This window comes from Aethalodelphis obliquidens, unplaced genomic scaffold (genome assembly GCF_003676395.1).
Source record: "Aethalodelphis obliquidens isolate GAN/ISIS:26980383/991018 unplaced genomic scaffold, ASM367639v1 scaffold8, whole genome shotgun sequence".
Classification (NCBI taxonomy): Eukaryota; Metazoa; Chordata; class Mammalia; order Artiodactyla; family Delphinidae; genus Aethalodelphis; species Aethalodelphis obliquidens.
This window is the reverse complement of record NW_020837952.1, coordinates 1,422,518-1,431,880: the sequence shown is the minus strand read 5'-3', so window position 1 is coordinate 1,431,880 and position 9,363 is coordinate 1,422,518. Positions and strand designations below refer to the sequence as shown.

Here is a 9,363-nt window from a genome sequence, read left to right as displayed (position 1 = left end):
ACACACACACACACACACACACACACACACACACACACACACACACATTTATTTAGGTCTAGTCTGAACACTGCTCCTCTCCCCCAACCACCTGTTTATAAACAAACTCTAAGGAGCTATTTAACCACCCTCAGGCCCAGCACTGTGGAACTTATCATTATCCCCTACCTTCCCACAGCTTGTTTGATGCTGTCTCTTCATTAATTCGAAACAAGATCCACAGGCTGCCAGTTATTGACCCGGAATCAGGCAACACCTTGTACATCCTTACCCACAAGCGCATCCTCAAATTCCTCAAGTTGTTTGTAAGTGCTCCTCGGCCCAGTTTTTACTTCTTACATACTTGTCGGAGGGGTCTCCAAAGGTGGTTTGAGGGGCCTTGAAAAAAATCAAGATGATGGTTATTTCCTCAGATCACTGAGTTCCCCAAGCCAGAGTTCATGTCTAAGTCTCTGGAAGAGCTACAGATTGGCACCTATGCTAACATTGCTATGGTCCGCACTACTACCCCCGTGTACGTGGCTCTGGGCATCTTTGTACAGCACCGAGTCTCAGCCCTGCCAGTGGTGGATGAGAAAGGTGAGAGATTGGGCAAAAGGAGAGGGAGGGCTCCAGGGAAGCCAGGGAGGCTGTGGGAAAATCTGCTGTCCCCTCAGCTCAGCCCGGAGGGTGATTCTATAGGCAGGGGGAGCCTTGGATGCCAGATCCTCCTTGCTGAGCTGCCTCTGTCCCCCTAGGGCGTGTGGTGGACATCTACTCCAAGTTTGATGTTATCGTGAGTGATTGTGGAGGTGCTGGGAGGCAGGGAAAGGGGTGGGGTGTTGGATGTGGAGAGGGAGAAGAAGAGAGTCTCTTCTGGGACCTGAGGGTTTTAGAAGCTTCCAAGCTTTCACCTATTTGAAAAGGAATTGAATGAGCTGGGTATGGCTTGTGGGCATGGCTGACAGCTACCCTAAATCACTCTGGTGAGGTTGGGTGGGCTCGGAGTTTGCGGGCCGGCTCCCTTGCTTCCCTGCATGAATGTTTCTCTCTCTCCCCAGAATCTGGCAGCAGAAAAGACCTACAACAACCTAGATGTGTCAGTGACCAAAGCCCTGCAACATCGATCGCATCACTTTGAGGGTGTCCTCAAGTGCTACCTGCATGAGACTCTGGAAACCATCATCAACAGGCTGGTAGAAGCAGAGGTAGGGGAGCCAGCAACCCAAAAGGCGCTGGGGGTAGCAGCTTCGGTTTGGCATGGAGGGTAGGGGCTGAAGGGCTCACCTTAACTGAGGCTGGCACTAAACATCCCTTTCTCCCTTCCTTATTGCTCTGTGCAGGTTCACCGACTTGTAGTGGTGGATGAGAATGATGTGGTCAAGGGAATTGTATCACTGTCTGACATCTTGCAGGCCCTGGTGCTCACAGGCGGAGAGAAGCCCTGAGCCGGGGGAAGGGGTCATGCAGCACCAGGGGTTATGCCCCACTCACTGCCTGCCCAAAGCTCTGGGAACCAGAGACGAGAACTTTAGAGAATTGGGACTCTGTTCCCTGCCCGGGAGCTCCCTACCCTTCTACATGGGAGTGAGGGAAGGTGTGGGGGAGGAAGGAGAATGGATTTTTAGCTGTCCTTATCCTCACCCTTGAGGAAAACTTTCAGCCTGGTCCCTGCCCACTTAGACATAGCCCCCTTTCTGTGCTTCTCAGGCAAATTCTGATCTCTGAGAGATCCCCTGACCTCACCCAGCCTTTGCCTCTATCTCTGTCCCTGACTCCACCCTAAGATAATGGACACAACAAAACTCTTCATAAAGATATTTTTATTCATCCTGTTTCATGCTGTATGGAGGAGGCTGAGTCCATTTAATGGCATTTCTTCCCATAATGGGAGTGGGGAGGATCATGGGGAGGAGGGCCTTTGGGTTCCTGTGCTGTATGCACATGAAGGGAGATGAGACTCAGGTGGAGGGGGAGGGCAGAGCGGTTAGCTGAGGTTATTGCTTTTTGTGGCAAACCTAATTAAAATGACAGGAGCCTCTTCATGGTATTTCAGTGTTTGATTTTTGTAGTTGATAGACACTACTACTCCAGCCTTCCTACTTCATATGGCTTCTCCAGCTCATCATTAATAACAACAATAATAGCACACATACATATATATAAAGCTGTGTGCCAGGCACCATTCTCAGTGCTTTACATATATTACTTCAACTAATCCTCAGAACAATAGTAGATACTATTTCAGTTTTACAGATTATTTTTTCTTTTAACTGAGGCACAGAGAGGCTAAGTAACTAGCCTAGGGCCACACCATTAATAAAAAGCAGAGCTAGGATTTGAGCCAAAATAGTCTTACTTTAGAGCTCATGCACTTCACCACTACACTAGATTTACTGCCTTTCTAATTCACTCTTCGTAACTATTCCCTGCAGTCTCCTTACCACCTCACTTTCTCCTCTGCCTGGACCATAGCTGGCACCCAAGGAAAATCCCATCACAGACTGAGGATCTCCTTTAGGTAGCCAGAGAGACCTGCCACTCTCAACTTTTCTTAGAGAAAGTGGGACTCTTTGGATTTTGCTGAGCTGGCACTGTCTTTGAACTCACAAATCCCTTTCTTCCAAGGTAGATATGAGCTGGCGAGTGGGGGGTGGGGAGCAGCAGGATTATGGTCACCCCATCAGACCCTTTCCCTGTGCTGAAACCATGTGGACCAAAACAGTAGTCAGCACCAAGCATTGTAAGGACTGCTAGATTGTTGGCTATGAACCAAATTCTGGGTACCATCTCACCACTGCCTTACAGGTATGATAACCATTTCCTATCCAAGATTTGAAAGAACTTCAGAGTAACTCCTGTGTGTATCCCTACCCACACTGTGCCTAAGAACTCGGATGAACCCAGCCATACCATACTTGTTCCTCCAAACCAGGCTTCTTGATGGAACACAGAGAAGCATCAGGGCACTGGTCAGAGGTCAGTTTTCAGTGCTGCATCATGGCTTTGGAGAAGCCCCTGCTTCTGCATTCATCCCTTCACAGCTCTCATAGCACATACCCAGACTTGAGGGAGGGAGGCTTCCAAGTTATTAGAATTAGGGTATGTTTGTGTGGGGGTGGGTGAATGGTGGAGAGGACAGATGTCTCCATATGTCACATTCCATCACGTCTAGGGAGGAGGCAAGGACTTTTAAAGCCTTAGGGCTCTGTTGGGACCTGGGTGGAAGGAAGCACCTTCAAGCAAAGAGACATCGGTGCACCTGGTAGGTGTAAAGTGGGGTCGACTGGATGGGATAGGGGATGTTTGGGTTCACTCTAAAGGTCCATGTTAGGGAGCAGGAGGCCTGGGTTTTGTTTCTCTGGTTCTCAGTAAGTCAGTCTCTGTCCTAAAACAACCCTCCTGGCTCATCACCTTAAAAGGAAGGGTCTGTGCCTAAGGGCTGCATATACTTTGGTGGAAAACAAATGGGGATCTGCATCTCCCGTTGCCCCCTAAAAACCCAACCAGTCAGTCTCAGAGTCTGAGGATGGAGCAGAAAGAAAGACAAGGGACAAAATTTGGGAGCCTCAAATCTTTCTATTCTTACCTGTTCCTCTCAGGAGAGGCGAATTATCCCTTCTTCAGGAACCATTGCCATACACACTCTTTTCTCCCACCTCCCCGCACCCCTCCTCTCCACTGGAACTGCTGCCATGGTTGCCAGGCATGGTTGCTAAGTCTCTGCATGGAAGGGTTGGCGTGGGCTGTGCTGCCACTAACATTACCATGGTGAATCAGGGGACACCTGGTATAGGCTTGGGGGGAGGGATCATGTAGATGTAAGCAACGACCCCCTCCCCGGGACAGAATGAGCCTAAAAGGTGATGGTCTTGAGCACCACTTCAGGTGGGGGTTGAGTCAGCCAGGCATTGTGGTAGTGGTGATGGAGAGATCTACGCTGGGAAATAGGGCCCACTTTTATCATTTCAGTTGCTAGGGGATTAGTTTTGCCAAGGGAGCACGCCATTCCTCCTCTATACCCTCTGAGAGGGTGCAAGTGGGTACGCACCCTAGTCTGTCCTCCATAAAGCTGAGCAGAGCTCAGGCTGAGAACATTATGACCCCCCAAATCCTCGCTTCTGGACTAGGGGAGAGAGCCTGCCTCAGGGAGAGGGCTCCACGGGTGCCCAAGGACAAACATCTTAGAATGAGAGTGTGGGCAGCTTCGATGGCTAAGACAGACTCCTGTCCTGCTGCACCAGCAGCCCTGAGCACAGCACTGAGAGGGTAAGGAGTTAAGGGTGTGGGGGGGGGGGGGTGACCCTTTTTGAGCTTGGAGGCAGCTCTCCCCCAGAGTCGCACAAAGGCTGCGTGAAAGCCACCGCCTCCTCCCTCCACCGCGTGGAAGCTGGTTACTCATCTCCTCTCTGCGCCCGAACGCCACTGCCGCTAAAAATAACCCCCCCAGCCTGGGCCAGCCCCTCCTGCACCCCAACCCCATGGAAACCAGCAGAGAGTGGCAGGCGGAGACCTTGAGTTCCATTCCCATCACCTCCCTGTCGGAGAAAACGAAGTCCGAGGCAGGAAGTCAGGGGCAGAACGCTGCTGGTCAGGCACCCTGACAAGCAGGAGAATGAAGGGTTAAAACGGCGGGAAGGTTGAAGAAATGGGGGCGGGGGTGCAGGCGCTGTCAGCTTGGCAAGAATAAGAAATCCCCTGCCCACTCGTGCAGGTCCCATCAGGCTTGGGGGACAAGAGCAGTGGGAAGGGGCGCCCAATCCCGGGCCCCAGGAGGCGGTCGTGCACGTGGGGGAGGTAGCAGCGCGGAGCCGTCCGCGCCGTGTCACATGCGCGCGCACACACACAGACAGGCACACACGTGTGCCTGGGTATATATAGTCCCCAGTCGCTGGGCCCGCCGCTCTGCAGTGGGCGCCGGCTCCCCGGGCTGGGAGGGGGCTTTCGGGGCGGGTGGGAGGGTGGGGGGCCGGGGTGGGGTGGGGCAGGATGCTGGATGGCCAGCTCTTCTCCAAGGGGCCCGATAGCCCCCGGGAGCTCCAGGATGAGGAGTCTGGCAGCTGCCTCTGGGTGCAGAAATCAAAGCTGCTGGTGATCGAAGTGAAGACTATTTCCTGTCATTATAGTCGCCGCGCCCCTCCTCGACAGCTCATGGACTTCCAGGCCAGCCACTGGGCCCGCGGGCCCCAGAGCCGCACGTGAGTGAAGGAGGGGTAAGGGGAAGAGAGTGGTGGGGCAGGGATTGGGGTCCGGACCATACCGTGGGCACCAGCCAGGCCTGCTGTTCCCCCTTCTCTTTCCCACGCCTCCCCCCACCCCATCCCGAGGGCTGGGGCTTGACTCATCCCGTTTGTTTGGGCGGACAGGAGTGGGCGTGAGAAAGGGCAGGTGAGATGGGGCAGACGCTATTAAAGTGTGTATGGAGAGATGGTGAGGAGTCCCGCTTCGACTTCAACCCTAACATATACGCACGTGCACACGCGCACACACTCACACACTCCCCTCCACAAGGCGGCCCCAAGTGGGCTGCAACGCTCCCAGCTCCCCGGACCTCGGCTCCCTTCCCCCACAAACTGCTCACCTGGGTTCCTGCTCATTGTCCCAGGTGTGGGCCGCGCCTGGGATCCCCTGAGCCGCCGCCCCGCCGGCCCTGGGCCTCCAGGGTGCTGCAGGAGGCGACCAACTGGCGGGCGGGGCCCCCGGCCGAGGCCCGAGCCCGGGAGCAAGAGAAAAGGAAAGCGGCATCGCAGGAGCGGGAGGCCAAGGAGACTGAGCGAAAAAGGCGCAAGGCTGGTGGGGCCCGAAGGAGTCCCCCTGGTCGGCCCCGCCCGGAGCCTCGGAACGCCCCTCGGGTGGCCCAGCCTGCAGGGCTCCCAGCTCCCTCACGGCCGGAGCGCCTGGGGTCCGTGGGGCGACCGCCCCGTCCATCCGCGCAGCCGCAGAGCAATCCAGGGGCGGCGTGGGCGGGGCCCTGGGGAGGTCGGCGGCCAGGGCCTCCCAGCTACGAAGCTCACCTGCTGCTGAGAGGTGCTGCCGGAATGGCCCCGCGACGCCGCTGGGACCGGCCGCCACCCTACGTGGCTCCACCCTCTTACGAAGGCCCCCACAGGACCCTGGGGACTAAGCGAGGACCCGAGCCCTCGCAGGCGCCCGCCTCTTCAACCTCTGCTCCGACCAGGACAGAGGGAGGGTGCACAAAGAAGAGGCTAGATCCTCGGATCTACCGGGACGTCCTAGGGGCCTGGGGTCTCCGTCAGGGCCGGGGTCTCCTGGGGGGATCCCCAAGCTGTGGAACAGCCAGGCCAAGGCTGGAGTCCGGTAAGGTGGCCGCGGAGAGAAGCCTGAGGCTGGCTGCTGCTGGCCTGAAGAGTGGTAGCGACGGACATCCCCAAGCCAAAGCTGCTGGGAACCCAGGCACGGAGACAGTTCCTGCGGGGTCTGCACCTGCCACTCCCAGCCCCCCGCGTCCTGCTCCCAGGTCCAGGCCCCATCCCAAGGGCTCCGGGGAAGGGAGAGAAGGGAGAGAAGGGAGAGAACAGAGCTGGCTCCCCAAGTGCTGGATGCCCTCCGTTAAAAAGCAGCCTCCCCGACATAGCCAGACCCTCCCCAGACCCTGGGCTCCGGGAGGCACGGGATGGAGGGAGTCCCTGGGTCATAGGGAGGAGGCCGGACCCGAGACCTTGGAGGGTTGGAAGGCGACCCGCCGCCCCCACACCCTGCCACGAAGTTCCCGTGGCCCGGCTCGTGGGGAAGGTGTCTTTGTCATTGACGCCACTTGCGTGGTGATACGGTCCCAGTATGTTCCGACCCCTCGAAACCAGCATGCGCAGCTTTTGCCCGCTGGGGTGCCGCGCCTTGTGGGGAATGCCCCCACCCAACTGAAGCCCAACAAGGAGGAGGGAGAGGGGGCCGCGGTCCTTCCCTCCCCTTGCCGAAAGCTGCTGTTGAGCAGTCGCCCTTCACAGCAGCCCGGTGGGGGACGTGGGCTCGAAGCTGAGGGCGGGACGTCCGCGGACTCCTCACTGGAGGAGCGCGCCTCCCGCATCTTGGGGCTCCCGGTCGGCGAAGTAAACCTGCAGGATGCCCCCACGCAGCCAGGTAGCCCAGAGCACTCAGCCTTAGGCCCAGCGGCTTCGGGAGGCGCGCGCCGTGCCGAGGGCTCGGAGGAAGTGGCTGCGGTCCTGCGGCGCGCAGGCCGGGGCTGGGCGCGGACCCCGGGGCCCTATGCCGGGGCCCTGCGGGAAGCCGTGTCTCGCATCCGCCGCCACACCGCCCCGGACTCCGACTCGGACGAAGCTGCGGAGCTCAGCGTCCATAGCAGCTCTTCTGATGGAAGCGACACAGAAGCCTCGGGCGCCTCCTGGCGGAACAAGCGGACCGGGCCCCCGGAAGGCGGGAAGGCAGCCGAGCTGAGCGACAATATCGGAGAGATTCTAGATGTCATCAGCCGAACCGAGGAGGTCCTCTTCGGGGGCGAGGGACACTAAGGGGACCCCACAGGGAAATAGGGAGCGACAGTGAGAGGCCCTTTATTGTATTTGTGTCCCCTTTCTTCCTCACAGACTTCCCTGTACCTCTTACCTATACCCGTTCCCATACTCAAAATAGAAGGCGCACAGATGAAAGGAAAGGGAGCATATGTCAATTCATGATTTTTTTTTTTTTCAGGAGAGGTGAGGGTGCGCAGTAGACTTTAACGTTTGGTAGGGTCTTCAGGGCACTCGGGTAAGGTCTCAGCAGGGGCCGACGCACTAGGCATGGAACTGAGCAGAGAGGCCTAGGCAGGATAAGGCAGGAGGACAGGGATGGGATAGTCATAGGGCAACTTCAGGGCAGGGCCTCTGGGCAGGAGGGGGAAGGTGATGGAGAGGCTTCGGACTGAGGTGACCAGGTGACGGAGAGGCCCTTGGCAGAAGAGGAGGGGCTCTTGGCAGAAGCCGCCAGCAAAGCAGGAAGAGGACTCACTTTGGTGTCACAGGTTTTGGCTTCCAATCCCAACTCTGACACTGGTTGGCTGGGTGACCTTCGGCAAGTCGCCTCCCCTCTCCAGGCCCTGTAATATGTAAAACAAGGGAGTTCTAACGTCCATCCCTGATGTTTTGGAGTCCTTGGGGAGGCATTTATCTACTCCTCCCCTGCCCAAGCCAAGACAGTTAGGAATAAGTGAACAGAGTCTGAGCGTCCCTGGGTGGCTTCTTTGACACCTGCATTCACTCTCAATTCAAGAGACTGTGCAGTGTTTGCAGAAGAGCCGAGTAAGTGGGCAAGGGCTCCTATTCCAGTCTCAGGTTTAGGCGTAGGATCCCCAAGGCAGTGCAGGGTGGTGGCCTTGTCACTGTCCCTGGTTTGTGGTGGTCTGAGCTGAGCAGCTTGGGACTTTTTTAGGCCTTCCCCTTTTCCTCCTCCCCAGTGTTCCTTAGTGATGCTCTGAATAGTTACCACGATTTCCCACTCAGGTGGTATCACCCATCTGAAAGAACCCTGAGAATGTCTTGCATGTCTGCCTCTTCCAGAAACCAGCCAGGGAAGGAAGAGGGAGGCTGGTCCCCAAAAGCCTGTAGGTGTGGGGTGTGATACTCGCTGTAGCCACTACGGGGCGCGCGCAGGTCGCGGATTTCCCTGGTAGCTAGTCCGCGAGTCCCTCCAACCCCGGCACTGCCAGTTAATCAATTGCTCCCTAGTTACTGCGCGCGGGTCCCCCGCCTTGCTGTCTCCAGTCTTGCGAGATCGGGAGCAGGCCTCTGGCCTTGCAGACCTCTGGAGCGCGCGGAGCCCCTCTTTGTACTACTATCCACACCAAACGGCTTGGGACCCAGACACTGAAGTATTTTTTTTTCTTCGATCTCGGGCACCTCTTCTGTCTCTATTTACTAGCCATGTGAACTTGGCCAAATCACTTCACCTCCCTGAGCCTCAGTTTCCTCATCCGTCAAATGGGGGTTTATAAACACCTACCTCGCAGGGTTGTTGTGAGGACTTAATGCGATAATGTATGTAAAGCGCCTTGCACAGTGCCTGGTACACAGCAGGCGCTCAATAAATCTAAGCTTCCCTTTGTCCAGCCTTGGCATCTTCTTCCTTTCACCGACCCACTCCCCATAGTGTCCCTTCCCCAGGGCTCCGGCGCTCCTTCCCGCCTGGTGGGCGGTGGAGGAGACTCCTTTACTGGATGGAAACTCCCTGCCCACCCCTGTCTCCCCCAGGCCGGACTCTCTGTTCCTTGCCCCCCACCCCACCCCCGCTGGCTCTTCCCATTGCCCCGATGCCCTCCCCCCACCCCCCATTCCGGGCAAGGGCTGAGTCAGCCTGGGTAAATTTAGCCGCCGGCTCGGCAGGCGCGGGGGCTTCGCTCAGACTCAGTCTCCGAGTCCTGGCCCGGCCCTC

The 9,363-nt window shown here is 57.1% G+C and overlaps 2 protein-coding genes across 9 annotated transcripts in view; both read left to right on the top strand.

The window, feature by feature from the left end:
• Positions 1–2,024, top strand: part of PRKAG1 (protein kinase AMP-activated non-catalytic subunit gamma 1) — a 13,990-nt gene extending 11,966 nt beyond the window's left edge. For 3 of the 7 annotated variants that reach the window (XM_027106141.1, XM_027106140.1, XM_027106142.1), the window contains exons 8-12: positions 179–305; positions 414–579; positions 738–775; positions 1,041–1,187; positions 1,323–2,024. In XM_027106141.1, the coding sequence (XP_026961942.1) occupies positions 179–305; positions 414–579; positions 738–775; positions 1,041–1,187; positions 1,323–1,427 (583 nt within the window). In that variant the 3' untranslated portion in view covers positions 1,428–2,024. The remainder of the gene's footprint in view (positions 1–178; positions 306–413; positions 580–737; positions 776–1,040; positions 1,188–1,322) is intronic. The other 4 variants (XM_027106143.1, XM_027106144.1, XR_003432759.1 and 1 more) reach the window with 3 other exon arrangements.
• A 106-nt stretch (positions 2,025–2,130) lies between these two features.
• Positions 2,131–9,036, top strand: DDN (dendrin). 2 transcript variants are annotated; one of them, XM_027106137.1, is made up of 3 exons: positions 2,131–4,248; positions 5,106–5,177; positions 5,585–9,036. In XM_027106137.1, the coding sequence occupies exons 1-3, from the start codon at positions 4,079–4,081 to the stop codon at positions 7,464–7,466; spliced, it is 2,124 nt and encodes a 707-aa protein (XP_026961938.1). In that variant the 5' UTR covers positions 2,131–4,078; the 3' UTR covers positions 7,467–9,036. The 2 variants fall into 2 exon arrangements, with proteins under 2 accessions (XP_026961938.1, XP_026961939.1); XM_027106138.1 differs by lacking the exon at positions 2,131–4,248 and having other exon boundaries at positions 4,969–5,177.
• Positions 9,037–9,363: the final 327 nt, after the last annotated feature.